The sequence below is a fragment of the Dunckerocampus dactyliophorus genome, chromosome 2, assembly GCF_027744805.1.
Source record: "Dunckerocampus dactyliophorus isolate RoL2022-P2 chromosome 2, RoL_Ddac_1.1, whole genome shotgun sequence".
Lineage (NCBI taxonomy): Eukaryota > Metazoa > Chordata > Actinopteri > Syngnathiformes > Syngnathidae > Dunckerocampus > Dunckerocampus dactyliophorus.
Window position 1 is genome coordinate 17919660 of NC_072820.1, and position 18299 is coordinate 17937958.

Consider the following 18299-nt stretch of genomic DNA (forward strand, 5'->3'; position numbering starts at 1 on the left):
AGAGACAGGTGTCCAGTGAAAGAGAGACAACACAAATACCTCGAGCTTGGTTAGTAGCCCGTACGAGAGGAAACATGACAAATGTGACACCCTGAACATCTCTTTGCATCTCACTGCCAAGGTGACATAGGAAGACCCCTTTGTGTGTTACACAGTAAGTTAGTCATGGATCCAAACAACACAGAGAAGAATCCCACCTGACAACCAACAGCCAGCCACCAAGTGTCTCGTGTTAGAAACACCCAGTTACTAATAATAATAAATAGGTAATGCTATAAAAGACATCCACACTTTTCTGACGAAGCATCTCCTGTCAACAAGTGCTGGATGTTGTGTCTGCTGCGTGGAGGCTGGACTGCGCTCTGCTACAACACAGGAGACAGACAGCAGGTCATGTGACTGACACGCCAGCACATCACAGCCCAGGACAGGCGACACGCTCACGTCAATGCTGAGCATTGCATACAAGTCAAAACACTTAGTGTCATAAAATCTAGCACAATACAGTAGCTAAAACCTGAGATTTCAAACTTTCGAGCCATCCTTGAACACATCATGATCAGGACTAATAGCAAAAAGCAATTATGGACATTGACAAAGTCCATTTTCTCTAGCTATTTACTTTGGACGGTAGAATGCAGTTTTTCCTCACATATTCAGACTGTCGCTCTATTAGACGTCGTGCCCCAATAAATTAATTGGCTGTCCTTGAGCACAAAATGATCAATAGCAAAACAACTACAATTACTCATTCTGGTGGTAGAATGCAATATTTCCTAACTAACATAGTTAGACCTCCACTCTATTAGACGCCATGCCCTGATTAATTAGTCAATTGCAGAGTGCGTATTTGAACACGTCACACCTCAAATATATACTCTATTTCCTTTACTTTGTGGATGTAATTACCTCTAGTTATATAATGTTTCACTATTAGTGGAAGTATTAATGTTGTAATATTATAATATATAAACATGTATTTGTGTAAAGAAAAGGTGCTGATCTCTATAAACGCCTTACCCTTACCCTCTGCAGTGGAGCGACAAAACAGCCTTGACCACTATATGGGGAAATACAATAAACCAGGGGTAGGGAACCTATGGCTCGAGAGCCAGATGTGGCTCTTCTGGTGGCTGCATCTGGCCCTCTGGCTTTAACACTAACATTTTTTCATTGTAATTTTCTTTTACAGAAATCAGTGTTAAAAATAACATTCAAAATATAAAACTTCTTTATGCACTTTAATCCATCCATCCATTTTCTTCCACAAGCACAGAAGTCACATTAATGGTAAGAAGTATTTTACAGTATTTATTATTGGTTACCTTCAATATAACAACGTTATTAAACAGAATAAAGTCAGAGAATTATTATACTCTAAAATTATTGGTCATACTTAATAAGGCACACATTTAGTTGTATTGTCAGTTGTTGTTAGTTGTATATGGCTCTCACGGAAATACATTTTACAATATGTGGCTTTCTTGGCTCTCTCAGCCAAAAAGGTTCCCGACCCCTGCACTAAACATATTCTGGTGTATGTCCAATACTGGTACCATTTAGGAACATTGTGTATATTATAGCCGTATTTGTCGTGCTCACAAAAGTAGAAAATAGGTCCAAAAGTTACCTCAGTTTTGTCGTATTGCTTTTAGGGTTTTTGCGGAAGGACTGGTTGGGTCCAGGGCGAGTGGACATGGAGCGAGGTGAGGCTCTCGAAAATGTGGTGGGTGGGGTTTTGGGTATCTTCTTTCCAAGATGGCCAATCCACTTCTTCTGTTCGTCTTGGGTCAAGGCCAGCAGGAGCATGTCGCGGGCAGAGGTCACGTCGTAGTTAACTGTGCGAAACCCGAAAAAGGATTCAGTTTCAGGAGCATGCATCAGTAAAAACTTATCATCTGGTCACTTTACCTTTGCAAGGAGCGATGACATCCTCCTTCTTGTCCAGGTGGTCCTTGTGGCACTTGACGTGGCAGCGGCGGCACTCAAGTGCCGGTGGTGGCTTGAAGACGTGCCACAGCGGCTTGGAGCAGGCCTCGCAGTTGGAAGGGAAGTGATACAAGGTGGGGATAAACTCATGGCCTTTGTGCGGGAGACAGTTGGCCTTGTCGCCCTGGGGGATCGCCTCGATGTCGGCCTCTTTCCTGCACTCGCCCTCGTTGGCGTACAGGATCTGAAAGAAGGCCGTGGTTAGGTCATGGATCAAGAAACCAGGTTGACGGCTGACTGTATACAAGAAAAGCCTCCTACCTGGAATATTCTTGGAATCTCTTCAGTCTCAGCTCTGTACACGTCTCCTTGTGTCACTGGTCTAACGTGGAACAGTTTGCTGCAGGGGTGCACAATCAGTATTTAAAAAGAACACTGTACATGGTTGTGGAATGCCAAGATGTATCTGTTCAATTCGATCACAAAACAATACTCACTCGATATCTAGTACCATAGAAGGGTTGGACTGCTCCTTATCTTGCTCATCATTGTAGAACAAGATCTTCTTGCTGCTCACCACAACATACTGCAAAACAACATTAAAACAATTAGAGCAGGAGTGTGACAGGACTGAGGCCCTGTTGCAGTCATAATAAATACCTGCTTCTTCCATCCGTATCGCTTAATATTAGTGCGGTTAGGAATGGATAGCCAGCCCTCCAGTCTGGATTCTGTATGAAAAAAAATTCCAGAGTAAATGGGAGACAGTTACACAAACCTGTGGATTGGAGGTGAAATTAAGTGGGGGGCCATGCAAAGAATACATCCAACTAGTGGGAAAGAAAAGAAACCAAAACAAAAGGTCATTGCTAGTGAACGATCAGGTGATGGTCAGCTTTCAGCTTTTAGCCTGAGAAGAGGTGTCAAGAAGCGTTAGGACACTCCATGATGCTGCTTCATTCTCCATGAGACATTGAGTGAGTCCTTCATAAATACAGCAAGGCAACAAAGGCTAGTTTTGTTATCACAAGTATACACGTTCTCTTGACTGGCTTCATCACTCCTGCGGTGTGTTAAAATCATATTTTAGATAAGTGCATGCAGCAGAGAATTTGTTGTTAAATGTGACAATGTGAGGGAGATCCTCTAGTCCAAGCAACACTTCTGCTCAAGCATGCAAACAAAATAGTGTTAAGCGCGTGAAACACACAGTGCAATGGATTTAATAAAAGAAACAACAGCAAGCCTTAACCAGGGAGCTATCTGGGATATTGAGCAGAACTTAATATTGGGGTAGCTTTACTGATGGGTGCCGGTCTTTATCACTTAAAAGGAACATCCCACTTATTTTAGCCTCGTAGTCAGACTGTATTTTATGATCAGGCTTCAATCAGAAGTGTCCCCAAAACTAGAGATGGCTAAAGAGCACCAAAGGAAAACCAAAAAACACAACAGAACAGCAGCTACAGCACAGGCCAGGCAAAAAGGAACTCGTCCGCTCGGTTACTCACAGAGGGAAAGCAATAGAAGTTACAAAGAGAGGAAGAGCAAGGACTAGACATGAGGGGGAAATAGAAAGAGAATGATTTACCAACATGTGAACTGTCAATATTAATTAGACCTGTATGCTATCATGATATTGGAAAGTAGCAAAAAACAAACTTCTCACATTTCTACTGATCATTACATGCAACACACCTGATACAGTCTGACATACAGTACAGTAGTGTAATGATACCTCATCAAGATAACTACCTTCAGAATTGATGAGAATTTCCACAAAGGAGGATTCCTTATTTAGAAATCAAATATTTTCATAGAGCATAGTAAATTTGTTCATGGCCTTCTAAATATGGTTTTAAACATTACTAGAGCCCTCTAAACATTAAATAAATCCACTAAAGCCACCTTTATGCTCATATTACCCAATATAATATAGCCATAATCTGAGAAAATAAGCAATTAAAGACATAAGACTCATGCTCGCATGTGTTACAATAAATGTGTTCCGGCTGTGTGGAGGCCAGGAAGTGATGTCGAGGGTGCAGATTTGAGTGGATTAAGGCCGCAACAGTAGCCAGTGTTATTATTAGGATTATTATTATTAAGATCATTATGTTGTCATTATTGCACCTGTTTTGAATGAATTCAAACCTGCAATAAAAGCCTGTTGTTCCGGCAATCAAGTCTGATTCTTGTGTGCTTCACCCAACATTACTGACACCTAGTGACCAGTGTAAATACTACATATTACAATTTGAATGTGTCTCCTTAATAATGCTTTAACAGTAGCCTGTTTTGTTTTTGTTGATCATCCATCTCCTTGTCATCCTTACAACTTCCAAGTAGACTTTACAATACGATCTTTATCCTTAACGATGGTCGCGACAGTGCAGTGTTGAGAGTATTGTGGCTGTGCGTAAGCCGCACAGTGTATTCTTCCGCTGTAACAACTTCTCGAACGAGTCGTGTTTATGGCCCAAAATTATGTTTTTAATTTATGGGAGTGTGTACATAAACATGAAACACCAAAACTCTTAACACCATAAACTGAGGACCACCTGCATTGAAGGCACCTGTGTGTAAGGGAAAACTGAGGTGTAAAGTTTCTCATCCCACCCTGTTGTGTTCAAAGTGATATCACTGTTCATTAAGTACTGATCTGATTGCGTGATGCCGTATCGTATAATGCACAGAGTTGTGTCTATATCCATCTCAATGCCAGATCTTTTGTTTCGGCTCTGCTGCGGCATTTTTGCGAGATCTGGGTGTCAAAGAGGCTAAATAAGGTCTAGATTGTCATTGCAAACAACATCTAAGACACTTCTTGTGTTAGCAGCACCATGATGCAGGTAGCTTTGTCAGTGCGCCTATACCTGCGATGTTGCTATCTGTCTCGTCCGTCAGCAGGCTGGTGATGCTGGAATTGTCCATGCGCTGCTGCAGGTCGTTGAGTTTCTCCCGTAGCTGCTCGATGTCACTCTCCTTGCTGTCCAGCTGCATCTGAAGCTCATTGCGATACGTGCACTCCTCTGCCAGTTGCTATTGGTTTCGGGGAGGGTGTTAGCCATTTAACCACATTCAAATGCATTTTAAAGACGTAAAACACAAACAGCGTCATGCCAATCTTATAAAACGTTCCATTTCCAATAAGCCAGTCATTTTGCTTGGATATGAACTTACCGCCTGCATCTCACTAAGCTCCTTCTGATACTTGATGGCCATGTGGTTAAACTTTTCCTTCTCCTGGTTGAGCTCCAGCTGCAGCTTGCGGTTCTCTTTCTCTTTCTTCCGCAGGTCAGCGGTGCTGCCCTTCTTTTTCTGGTCCAGTTTCATGTCCTTTCGGTTCATGATCTCCGCCAGCTTGTTCACCGCCTGGCAGAGCAAGGTCAGCCAACGGGTTGGGAGTATGCAAGTGACTGCAGGTGACACAGTAAGGTGGAGCCTTACCTGGGTCTTGAGAGTCCGCTCTGTGTTGAGGATCTTCTCATAGTTGGCTTTAATTGTATTTGCAATCTCCTCCTTCTGTGCTGCATACTCTGAAAGAAAAGGACAATTCTTGTAAACAAAAAAACTACAAAACGATTAAGGTAATAAGAAAAGGAAAGTACCTTCCTCCTGAGTGCTTAGCTTCTCATTTAACTCTGCCTTCTCTTTGGTGAGATTCTCCACATCTTTGGTCAGAGTTTTATAGGAATCTTCAAGCTAAAAGGAAATTCAAATATAAAAATCACCTTTCCACAGTATAACAACATTCAGGTTTGCTTACTCGTGCAATAGTCGCCTCCTTGTCTAAGACCTCCTGCTTGTGTCTCGTGACAGTCTTCTTGCTCTCTTGGCTGAGCTCAAAGTACTGCTCCTCCTGAAGTGCCCGGGCCAGCTGTTCCGACTCCGCCTTTGTCACGGTCAGATCCAGCTGAGCAGACAGGGACTCCCTTGCACAGGAAAGAACCAATAAACAGTTATTATTACTCCATGACCATCAGGGAGTGTTTCCAAGCACAAGAGTGACATCCTTACCTTTCACTGCACAGCTCCTGCACCTTTTTATGAGTTTCTTGTACCTGCCGGTTCCTTTCCTCTATTTCCTCTTTCAGCTCTTTAACCTGAGTTTTGTAAAGCGTCTGAAAGCGGAGAGAGAGAGAGAGAGAGAGAGAGAGAGAGAGAGAGCGGGAGCTCAGTTTGTGTTTTTTCCACACAGAACTCAGTAGTGGGAAGGAGCTGACACTCACAGAAAAATACTGTTCAGCCTCAAGCTGGTCCTGCAGCTCCCTCATCTGTCCTTCGTTGCCTCTGTATTGTCTGGGAACACATTAACACAAGTAAATTAGTGAGCTACAGTCGCAAAACAAGGCTGGCATCAGACAAAGCAGCTAAGGGATTAGCAATAGAGTAGCTGCACTCAGATTAAAAAGTCTAATCCTGGTGGAGTGAATGCTGTCGCAGATCAGCTTTCATGGTGTTGCACTATAAACCGGAATAATAGCACTTATTTGGAAAAAGTGGGCGATTAACAGCTTGACTTACAAAGAGCATTACAGCCATGGCAGTATAAACAGAAAATAAGAACTAGAAGTAAATAAACTGAATTATAACATAATTGACAATAAACCTTAGGAGCACTCACTTTGTCAGCTGCGCCAGTTGAAACTCCAGCGAGCGTTTGCTTTCCAGCACCGTATTGATCTCCTGTTTGAGCTGCTTCTCTGAACACCGCAGCCGATCGACCTCCTGCATGCGGGTCTTCAGCTCATTCTGAGTCAGGATGCGCTTGCTGGACTCCTGCTCCACTTGTAACCTCAGATTCTTGAGCTGGACCAGTAAGATGTGGCACTTTTAAGGATGAGACTTATTAAAAGATGAGCCGTGTGTTGTCTAGAGAGGGTTCACTCACGTCATCCTCCAGCCTTTCCTTCTGCTTCATCAGCTGTTCTATCTTCTGCACGGACTGTTTGAGGTCAAACTCCAACATGGAGCACTGCTTCTCCACCTCCACCACGCGACTCTCTGCTCGCATCCTCGCTCCATTCTCTTCTGACATCTTCACCTGGACAGCTGGTGGACAGTGATAGAAGTATATTTACAGAAAAGGAGCCCCCTCAGATGACAATGATACTGACACTAGGATTGTCATACCATTCATGGCTGCCGATTTGGCCTCTTCAATGGATTCGTATTTGTCAGTCAATTGTGCACGTGTCACCCCGTGCTCAGTCTGCTCCTGCTCTAGACGTTGCTGCAGGGTCTTCAGTTTGTAGTTCAGGTCTATCTCCAGGTTGTTCTTATCCTACAAGGTGGAGAGGCACAAGAATCAACTCCACGCATTACAAATTGTGGGCAATTCTATGACTATTATTCAGTGGAACCCGCTTAAGTTAACATACATGGACAACTACTTTTGTTGGCATAAAATATGAGACCCAAAGGGGTCATTTCTATGAAAAACTAGTACGTTTACATAAACATTTGTTGTAGTATTGTCAATTTCCTCATTATCGCTAAGCAGCGTGAAACGACAACAGCAATATAACTACTGTCTAAATGCACTCCTGTATTTGTTTTTTGAAGATTGTTAGCCACCGGAAGAAACAGTTGAGCACATACGGAAGAAAGAGTTATTTATGCATATACGAAAGCTTTATTGAAGAAATACAACAAAATAATCGTAGCAGCTCTGTTAAATAAAAGTATGAAATATCATATGAAAGCAGCAGAACCAAAATAAAAATATGCACAAATGGATGAAAACAATGTCAACAAACTGCTGTAAGTTCAAAAACCCTTTATTATCATTTCATTATCATCTCGTTATCATTTTTCCTATTTCCCTGGCCAAAGCCCAAAGTAAATGTACAAGCAATGGCTAGTTTTGGTTTCGATTGCGGTTATGGCAACAATCGTTTATGTCAGAGTCAGTTAGCCAGTTCAATGGACATCGACATAAACGGGTTCCACAGTAGTTGATATTGTGCTTGTTTACCTTCTCCAAGTTATTGCTTCTCTCCTGGGCCTGTTTGCGCTCTGCCTCCACTTTGGAGACGGTGAGCTTTAAGTTTTTATTGTCCTCCTGCAGCCCTGCCATCCTCGCTACAAGATTTTTTTTTATTGTTATCAAAGAAGTCACCATGTACAACACGTTAACAGACAGAATAATTTTCCACAGCGGGTTACCTTGCAGGTCCCGGATCTCCTCTGAGCCCAGGCTGTAGTTCCTCCTCTCAGAGTCCAAGGTGCTCTGGAGAAGCAGGAGCTCCTTGTCCAGCTGGGCCTTTTCCCCGTCAGCAGCGCGGCTCCTCTCCTGCAGCTCCCGGTTCAAGTTCTCCAGCTGGCTCATGGACTTGGCCATCTCTGTGTGGTTCTTCCTTAGCCTTGCCGCGGTGTCCGACTCTGCCCGTAGCAAGTCGTTGGCCTCCTCCAACTAAGACCAGAGGGGGAAAAACAACATTTGAAACATGTTTGAAACATGTTGTGACAGTTTCAACTATCAGCTCTCAAATTTCTGTTGTAGGAAAATTCCCTCAAGGATGCGTTGCAATACCTGACTCTGCAGCTGTGCAATCTTGTCGTTTGAAGCCTGTGAGGTCTGGCTGATCTTCCTCATGTCTTCAAGTTGCTCTTTTAGAGTGGACACTACAGAGAACACAATATGACAGGGGGAAAATATACTGTTAAGACTCAAATACCAACTGCAATATATCTCCATAATGCACTTTTCCCTGTCTTGACCTTCATTTTCCAAATTGCGTCTTTTTTCTGCCTCTTGATCAGCTTTTCGTTGGGACTCTGTGAATCTGTGCTGCAGCATGATCTTGTCCTTCTCCAGCAAAGACATGCTTGCCTCCATGCTTTTCCTCAAGTTGGCCTGTGGAAAATAAAAAGCAGCTATGATGGAAAGGAAACAAGACAACTTCCTGTGTCCAGTTACAAATACAAAGCTGCAAATCTTGTGAATATAAGCTGATGAAAAGCACACAGAGGAAACAAGTAGCAGGATTTAACCTCCTCGTCCAGTTCTTTCATGATCTTTTCAATCTTGATGTTGGAGGTCCTGAGGGGAGAGCACAATTACAGACAAAAACATCAGAAAGCTGGCACAATATTAGTCATAACGGATGAGAAATAGTCTGATTGCATGCCTGCATTTCTGTTCCAACTCATCCTTCTGTTGCATCTCACTGTGGAGCTGCTCCTCCAGCTGGTAGACTCTTTTCTGCAAGTTCTCCAGCTAAACAGAAAATAGAAATACATCACAGAATGTTCTATTGTGGAGTACAAGAGGTCACAAGTGTGAATGGACAACTCACGTGACTTTTGTCCTCCTTTTTTGAGCTGCTACGTTTGTCACTTGTCTTTGTAGCTGCAGTAGAGCTGCGCAAAATACTGCAAAAACAAAACAGGTGTTAATTCATCAATGCAAGAATAGATAAACACCAGTGACTGCGTCTGGTGGACTTACTGCTGATTGCTGTAGTAAGTGAAGCCCACAAAGGGGAGCTGGTTGCCCACGAAGGCCTTTGGTATTGGGAAGGTCTCTTCCTCGCCACGGTCCTCTTCAATGTCATCAAAGTTACTGGTGTCAATGTCACTGCTCAGTTCGGGCACTACAGGGGCCGCCGCTGCACAAAACAAAAACAAAAACAGAAGGTTTAAGAGGATGGAAAGAAATAAAAATATTTTATTTCATGAAGGCAGATGAGTTAAGATTTAACACGTTTTTTTGCAAGTGCAGCACAACATTGTTCAGGACCACACATGTCGTTAAAAATCCCCTTTAAAATGAGGGGAAGCTGCCAGCGAGCAGAGCCTGGGTCAGGCCTTTGGAAGCGCAGCGGTGGCTGGCGCTAAAGTGCTGACTTTAGCTGAGTCAAGTATTAAAATATAAACCCGGTTAAGAGCGGACTATAGCTGCAGGATTTGCCACATTTCTAATCTCTGCCTGCCTGCCCTGCTTCACTCTGCTCTGGTGTCAGTCCAGGAGCATTAATGTTTTGTCTGCCCTTTGTTGGCCTCAGTGCTGCCAATGATCAGTCTGAGCTGGAATTATCAATATTGATGGCAAGCCAATTAAAGCTACAGTGTACAGACTGCAAAAGAGAGCTGCTCTTACTTTCCCTGATGTTCTCCCATGTCCACTGATCATTCTTGAAGAAAGGATGTCTCTTGATCTCATCTACACCGTTCCTACCCAGGCGAATGTCCCTGTTGAATGAGGGAAAAAACACTTAGTTTGTCCAAAATTTGTCATCGAACACTCACGAGTCCTGCCGCGATGTTACCTGTCCGTCAGGAAGGCACAGATGAGGTTCTTGGCGTCGTTAGAGATGTTGCTGTCATCGGGGAAGGTCAGGGCATTCTTGTGGTTCATGATTTTACTGTAGGTGCCGACAAGTGAGTCGGCATAAAACGGCGTGTCGCCTGAGGACAATCGACAGAGTGAGGTCTTTATACAAGGCGGAGCTATTCAACATTACTCAAAGTAATTAGGGATATGAGGCTTTCGGGTGAAATTTCAGGATCAACTTAAAATACACTTGAGTCCTCCCTCCCTACATCGTGGTTTGAATATCGCTCCCCCTCGCTCAATCGTGATTTAAAAAAAATGTATTAATAAATGGTCGCTGTTTCATGGTTGACGATGGCCTATTATTAGTATATTTCAAAAATATTGAAAGCCGAGTTATACAGTGGTGTGAAAAAGTGTTTGCCCCTTCCTGATTTCTTTTTTTCTTTTGCATGTCTGTCAAACTTTAATGTTTCAGATCATCAACTAATTTAAACAGTTTTACCAGTCAATGACAACACAACTGACGCCAAAATGCAATTTTATTGCACAACATTTTATTATTGAGGGAGGAAAAAGAAAATCCAAACCTACATGGCCCTGTGTGAATCCTATTGAGATGCTGATACATGACCTTAAAAAGGCGGCTTATGCTGGAAAACCCTCCAAAGTGGCTGAATTACAACAATTCTGCAAAGACGAGTGGGCCAAAATACCTCCACAGCGCTGTAAGAGACTCACTGCAAGTTATCGCAAACACTTTATTGCAGTTGTTGCTGCTCAGGGTGGCCCAACCAGTTATTAGATTTAGGAGGCACACTTTTTCACGCAGGGCCATGTAAGTTTGAATTTTCATCTCCCTTAATAACAATAAGTTTCTTTTAAAAACTACATTTTGTGTTCAGTTGTGTTCAAACATAAAAAAAAAGAAATCAGAAAAGGGGCAAACACTTTTTCACAGCAATGTATGAGTAGTGTTCTGGTCAGTAATGTTACATTGATGAAACATGACATTAAATTACATTACTTTCACACTGCATGTAGTCAGTTATTGCATACCCGACATGATAGAGTGAAAAATGTTCTCCCATTCCATGTGGAAGTAGCAAATTTTTGGCTTCTTATTTTATCCTTCTTCCCCACTCCTTTTGAAACACTTAAGTTTAGAATAAGTAAAGTGGACAGTCTAACTAGTTAGCTTGGTAGCTTGCTATGCTAGTGGCGCCTATCTCTTATGTCCCTGCAGTGATCCCGTAGCCTGTGCAGTGTGGCGTAAACAAAGAAAAATAGGAGTCTAAAAGTGCCTATGGGGTGTTACGTCATGTCTACAGGGCTCTAATAATGCTAAAAACGTATTTAGAAAGTCATAAACAGGTTTTCTGTGCTCTAACTACCATTTATTAATATTGAATCCTAAGCAGAAATTCACTTATCGTGGTAGGGTCTGGAACCAATTAACCGCAATAAACGAGGGACGACTGTATAACCTATACAGGTTATAATTTTACCATTTTGCAAAACTTGTTCTCTAAGAAGGATCTCCACGGCACATTTCTCAAAAGGTGAATTTAAAAAAAAAACATTTACTCTCACATTACGGCAAACAATATAAACTTTTTCTAAGTAGCAGTTGTATATGATGTGGTGTCAAGACTACATACGGTAATGTTTATTATGGTAATACTAATAAGAGGCACACAAAGACTTACCAACTAGCATTTCGTACAGGAACACTCCCACGGACCACCAGTCGCACTCTCTGCCATAATAGCCGTCTCCTCCTTGGGATTTCAGTACCTCGGGCGAAATGTAGTCTGGCGTCCCCACAGCTGTGTCGCATCGTACCATACCATCCTAAAAAGATGAAGTGTCTCACTTTTCATACCCAAACGCCCCCACTCCAAAAAATATTGCGTAAAACCTCATTTTATGAATGTATGAAAGACACTGAATGCAGTACCTTGTTCATTTTCATGCAGGTTCCAAAATCTGCCAGTTTTAAGTGGCCTGCTTTGTCCAGCAACATGTTATCAGGCTTAACATCCCTGCAGAGGTAAAAAACAACAACAAAAAAAACTAAACTATCAAAGACCTTCTGGAGTAAATTAAGTTCAATTTTGCCAACAGTAACCCTTTATAGCAATGGTTCTCCATTATTTTCTGTCCTGACCCCACCGAGGGACAGAAATGTTTTTGCACCCCACGATTTGAAAAACTATGGAGAAAATGATAACATCTATTTATTTATCTTTGCTGTACAGACTGAACTCGAAACTGAAACCAGCGAAATGCAACAAAATGGAAAGCAGTGAAGCATACAAGAGTTTTCAAGACTCAAATTGTATGCCGAGCACGACAAGGGGGGCCCCACTATTTGAGAAGCACTGCTTTATAGGAAGAATGGAAGCTACTTGTATCCCTATAAGGTAGTAGAATCATGTGATTTCTCTCTGGCAATCAGCAAAGAAAGGCAGTAATAATAATATGACATGACTGGGCTGCTACCTGTGAATGAAGCCCATGGCGTGGATACCATCCAGTGCCAGCACCACTTCTGCTGTGTAAAAGCGAGCCCACTTCTCCGGCACGTCGTAATTGCTCATCAGGTTGACTAAGTCGCCGCCGGGCATGTACTCCATCACCATGTAGAGGTAGCGATCGTCTTGAAATGCAAAAAATAGCTGCAAAGACGATGGAAGAGAGAGTGTATTAGAGAGTATGAAGGTGTATACAGTAAATCCATGATGCTGGTACATGTCGGGCCTACCTGCACCACCCAGGAGCTGTCAGCAAAAGCCATGATGTCTCTCTCCTCCCAGAAGAAAGCAGAGTCCGACCTTTTAATCATCTCAAACTTGCTCAGCAGCTTCATGGCGTACACTTTGCTTGTGGCTTTGTGTCTCACCTGGTGCAGATAGTAGGAAGTAATATTTAGGATGGGCACAAACTTCAGCTCAGAACACAACCGGCAGATTTTAGTACGGTGTTGTCCAAACCTACCAGCTGCACCTCCCCAAATGCACCTCTCCCAATGACCTTGACCACTTCATAGTCTTCCGCTTTCATACGCAGGTCCCGAATTTTACTAATAGTATCCTTATCTGGGAAAAACAAGCAAAGATTGGCTTCAACAGAAATGAAAAAAAATAATACTTGCATCAAGCGGAATGGGGTAAACTGGCAGGCGTGTATTTACAATACTAAATGCTAGCTCCCACAGGAGAAACACCTTTTACTGCAGAGCCAAATTGGCTGACGAAAAGTCGCTTTTATAAGTCTTGGCTTGGAATGAATGGGAATTGGGCTGCAAGGTATCCAAGTTATATACATATAAAAAAGGTCTAGGCCATTATATACAAATATTTGAAAATGACTCATTTCCCGTCATTTGCGAAATCCCAGCAGGTAAACACTAACATGTTCAGAATGTGTTACAGGAAATACATTCAATGTGTGTGTGGTGTTGAATGAAAGGTATTTCCAGTAAGCCCAAAACGGCATAGAATACACCAATCACACTAATGTGATAAGTGAGGAAAGAAGAGGAAGGGAATTAATAGAAGAGAGCCCCCCCAAGGCAACACAGCTGCTGCTCAGGACCAGTGCTTCATAACACAGGCCAGTCCATTAGTCCATATCCATCAATGACGCTGCCAGTACACTCGGCTGCATACAACTGTGCTGGCGCAAGAAGTATTGATGGTATGGTTAATGGCAGTTTTTGCCTGAAGGTTTGCAGAATCTTGTTTTGATATTCAAATAGGAATGAATAAAGTGGTCACATAGCCATCAGATGGGCATTAAACTTTACGTCTTACAGTAAGGGCATCCATTCTCAAACTGTTATAAAAGTGCCTCTGCTGGTACTCAGAAAGAGTAGGATTTAAAAAATATATACCTGTATATATAATAATAATAATAATAATAAATATTGGATATATAAATATATAGGGACCTTGGCGATCCAATTCTCAGATGCAGAAGCTAGCTCTCGGTACGTGGAATGTCACCTCTCTAGTGGGGAAGGAGCTTGAGCTGGTGCGTGAGGTGGCTAAGTTCCGACTTGCTATAATCGGACTCACCTCGACGCACGGCAAGGGCTCTGGAACCCGTCTTCTCTAGAGGGGTTGGACTTTATTCCACTCTGGCGTTGTCAGCAGTGAGAGGCAATGGGCAGGGGTGGCAATGCTTGTTGAATTGAATATGGTTGTGGACATACTGTAGCTCTTCAAAGCATTAAAAATAATACAACCAAAGTATTGCTGAATTTACTTTTTTATTACACAGCATGACCAACAATACTGTTTGGCTTCTGTAACAAACCTCTGTGAGTCAGGGCCCTAATCCAATAAAAGTCCATCCAATAAAAAAGATAAAACTGTAAATAAATGGGCGTGCTAAATACTTTTGGGGTAGGAGTAGTCATGTGACAGTTACAAATTTGTGGTGTGATTTAGAATACCTGTATATGACTTTTTTTTTTTTTTTTAAAAACAAACTCTCTTCAACGCAAGGGTAATTTATTGACAGTCCCTAGTATAAACAAGCAGCGGTTACAGCAGCAGTGGCGGAGCCAGTACATTTTCATTGGGGTGGCCAAGGTGAGACGATTATTCACATAGGGGTGGCAATAAGTTGATACCTGATATGTCTAGATTGCCAGTGGGGTGGCCGTGCAGAGGCACTTCCCGTGCAAGCTCCCGGCACCATGACACAGCAGTCCGGGCACAGTGAGGGGGAACTACCGCTGTAGCTACAGAGCCAAATATCCTGCGTCCAACTGAATCTAACTTCACCACATACACCACGGACATGTCTGCATGGTGGTGTTGCGTTTTCTTCTTCTTGCGGGTGGCGGGAGTTCAGTGGCAACCAGCTTTGAGGCGCATTACCCCACCTACCATGTTGGAGTGTGGCACAGAGTTATGGACACTATACGGCAACCAGCTCGGCCTGATCTAGTGGCGGAAGCCGGTATTATCCAATCTTCAAAACACAGCGGATCGGCAACAGATTGGGATCCTGACGATCGGATCAGGATCCCTAGTTGAGAGAAGTGTGGCCGTGCTAGAGCTGCAAGTAGTGTATTCTTCCGCCATAGTTCTCAAGTAGGCATGGGACAGTTACCAGTTTCAAGGTATACCACGGTATGAAAAAGTCACGGTTTCAAAACCGCTATATTAATTTGTCATACAGTCCTACGGTATGAGAGAAAGTGGAGGTCCAGAGCAGCCACTATGTGTAAATACTAGGCCTCATGTCTAGGCCTGTCACAATAACCGATAAATCAATTAGTCGAACGATTTTAAAAAACATAGATCATTATCGCCGGCCTGTGTGCATGCATTTGTGTTTGTATACCTCATCTCTCTTTCAGGCTGGATGCCAAGAGGGTTCACTCTGCAGGTGTGAACCCTCCTGTCGTCTCCTCCCCTCTTTGTCCCTGTGCGTGGAGGCGGGGCTACCTTGGCTAGCAGCAAATTAGCCTCATGAGCCAGGATACACTAACATGAATGACGGCACAAAATGCCACTTCCCCAGTGTGAGAATATTTTATTTTAAACAGAATAAACAAGGTGAGCACATGAACACCGACAAACTGAGATGTCGCATTTGTTCGAAAGTAGTGACGAGGAAGCACGGGAATGCGACCAACTCGTATGCACTCCTAAAACAGAGGTGGAAAGGAGCCTTTGTCCCGACAGTCAGTGTCGCTCGCTACATCGCAAAAGAAATGTCAAATTTGGGGGGGGAAACGTTCAACAGACAGTACCAATTGTCTGAGAGAACGTACATGTACAACATGTCACAAACAGCAATTCCTCAACTATATAACCGAGTGAAAGAAGACATGTTAAAGGACATCATAAACATTATATTTTATTGTGCCAGCACAGACGTGGGCCAGCTCAAATATAACCCCTACATTAGTTTAACAATACACTACATAACTGTGTGTGTGGTGTTTTTTTTTTAACAGAGACAGTCCATTTTATTTTCATTGAGTTTTTTTGTCTTATTGTTTATTATGTTGTTTAATTTATTTAAAAGATCTTAAAATTTGTTATCATGACAGGCCTAGTTATGTCCTGTGTTATTCCTCGCAGTTGGAACTCAGCTTAGATGTGCTGAAACCAGGGCATGAGCTGTGTTGCCAAAAGTCGCAACTTAAAGGAAAATGTCACTTTTTTGGAATTTTTGCGATCATTCACAATCCTTATGTGAAAAATGAACACATATTTCTTTCCCTTTTCTGTGTGTTATGAGAGAAAACAAGTTAGCATGAGCCAGCTAACATTGCACATCATGAGAGGTACCTATTATGGCTATACCACTGTGTTTCAAATTATTATGCTAATAGAATATTAATATCATAAACAAAGTTTCTGGTTTTTCAATGAAATTCATGGATGGCATTGTGTCTTGGGGCTCTTTGGATTACTGATGTCAATCTTGGACAACTGTCACAATTAGTTTGCCAGGTGAGCCAATTAAAACAAAACTACTTTAAAATGATGCCGCACATTATTCAGCATGTATGACAGATTTCAAGCAATATGGTAACGGTAACGGTTTAATTTTATTTGAACATGCATACAAGTCACAATGGAATACGTCACATAATACAATTCACAGCTCAACATGTCCAAAAGGAGTAGGAAGAAGCAAAGCTTAGAGTATTTAATCCTGCCCCCCATCCGTTTCATATCTATTGCTGTACATTTATTCACTTCCTGTATTTCATATGTGATCTTTGACTGGCTCTTTGACTGTGTGTAAAGGTTGTTTTAATCCAATCCTCAAACATGTCAGTGCTTGACTACAGTGACATCAGCTGCCTTGTTAGCATCAAGCGGCGCCGGTGTGACAAAACGCGTGCCCTCATAGTTTTGCATCCCGCTGCGTGTGGATTTGGTGTGTATTTCACATGGCCTTGCAGTCATCAAACTAATGTGTTACCACATAACACTATTTAAGTAATTATTTTCGACGTGAATATCATAACGTAGTAAGTCGCAAATGTCATCGTTTAATCGCTTCTACCTGTTCTACCTGCAGCCACTGAGTATTGAGTGAAGTTGGACGCTGTGTATATCTGCATATATTTATTTCACGTTAAAACGCTGTATAATGGTCTTAGATAATGGTGAATGTGTATTAACAATTGCATATATGTTTATCTCAGAGATGCAATGTACATATACGTTGTTAAACGTATTTGTCTGTTTCATTTAGCCTCTCAGACTTTGCCTTTCTTCTGCGCCGGGAGAACGCAGCAGCCTGCGGCCCCGGTGAGCTGAATACCCGGCGAGCAAAGCATCCGAGGCGTAAACGAGGCAAGCGAGCCGGCCTGCATGCTAGGCTAAAAGCTAGAGCGACTAGGCCACCGCTACCAAGCAAGTTGCAAGTTGCATGCAACTTGAAACGACTGCATTTGTCATGGGCACCGCTGATGACTACAAAAAGGCCAGATATGACCTGAGGAGGTCCATACGGGAGGCCAAAAGACAGTACAGACAGAAGCTGGAGGGCTACTATTCCACCTCAGACCCTCGGCGCATGTGGGCGGGGCTCCAGCACATCACAGACTATCGACAGCAGAGTAGCGTAGCCACGTCCAGCCAAACCACACTTCCAGATGAGCTGAACGAGTTCTATGCCCGCTTTGACACCCAAACTTCTGATGAGCAGAGAGGGTGGCTGAACCTGGGGAGCACACAGGACGCACCTCTCATGGTGACATCAGCTGATGTGCGCAGGGTTCTAAAAAAAACAAACCCACGAAAAGCAGCAGGCCCAGACAACATCTCAGGACGTGCACTTCGGGTTTGCTCATCAGAGCTAGCTGATGTGCTTGCTGACATATTTAACCTGTCGCTTGCACAAGCATCTGTACCGACCTGCTTTAAGTCCACCACCATAGTGCCCGTACCCAAGAAGAGCAACGTGACCTGCTTGAATGACTATCGCCCTATAGCACTCACTCCTATTGTTATGAAGTGCTTTGAAAGAATAGTCATGACCCACATCAAAAAGAGCATCCCGGCGGCAACTGTGGACCCTCTACAGTTTGCATATCGCCAGAACC

At 42.9% G+C, this 18299-nt stretch overlaps 1 protein-coding gene across 2 annotated transcripts in view; it reads right to left on the minus strand.

Moving 5' to 3' along the window:
- The window catches only part of rock1 (Rho-associated, coiled-coil containing protein kinase 1), a 48065-nt gene that overhangs the window by 1463 nt on the left and 28303 nt on the right, over positions 1–18299 (minus strand). The window contains exons 3-33 of one of the 2 annotated variants that reach the window (XM_054759837.1): positions 13211–13311; positions 12978–13115; positions 12716–12891; positions 12171–12255; positions 11920–12064; positions 10206–10344; positions 10037–10128; positions 9386–9545; positions 9234–9309; positions 9066–9154; positions 8929–8977; positions 8656–8791; positions 8468–8559; positions 8101–8347; positions 7910–8016; positions 7066–7216; positions 6824–6984; positions 6557–6741; positions 6162–6231; positions 5950–6053; positions 5699–5864; positions 5541–5634; positions 5380–5468; positions 5113–5304; positions 4806–4971; positions 2590–2660; positions 2427–2515; positions 2251–2329; positions 1912–2173; positions 1631–1838; positions 3–365 (exon numbers count right to left, since the gene is read on the minus strand). In XM_054759837.1, the coding sequence (XP_054615812.1) occupies positions 314–365; positions 1631–1838; positions 1912–2173; positions 2251–2329; positions 2427–2515; positions 2590–2660; positions 4806–4971; positions 5113–5304; positions 5380–5468; positions 5541–5634; positions 5699–5864; positions 5950–6053; positions 6162–6231; positions 6557–6741; positions 6824–6984; positions 7066–7216; positions 7910–8016; positions 8101–8347; positions 8468–8559; positions 8656–8791; positions 8929–8977; positions 9066–9154; positions 9234–9309; positions 9386–9545; positions 10037–10128; positions 10206–10344; positions 11920–12064; positions 12171–12255; positions 12716–12891; positions 12978–13115; positions 13211–13311 (3971 nt within the window). In that variant the 3' untranslated portion in view covers positions 3–313. Of the gene's footprint in view, positions 1–2; positions 366–1630; positions 1839–1911; positions 2174–2250; positions 2330–2426; positions 2516–2589; positions 2661–4805; positions 4972–5112; positions 5305–5379; positions 5469–5540; positions 5635–5698; positions 5865–5949; positions 6054–6161; positions 6232–6556; positions 6742–6823; positions 6985–7065; positions 7217–7909; positions 8017–8100; positions 8348–8467; positions 8560–8655; positions 8792–8928; positions 8978–9065; positions 9155–9233; positions 9310–9385; positions 9546–10036; positions 10129–10205; positions 10345–11919; positions 12065–12170; positions 12256–12715; positions 12892–12977; positions 13116–13210; positions 13312–18299 lie in introns of those variants that run through there. The other variant, XM_054759848.1, reaches the window with a different exon arrangement.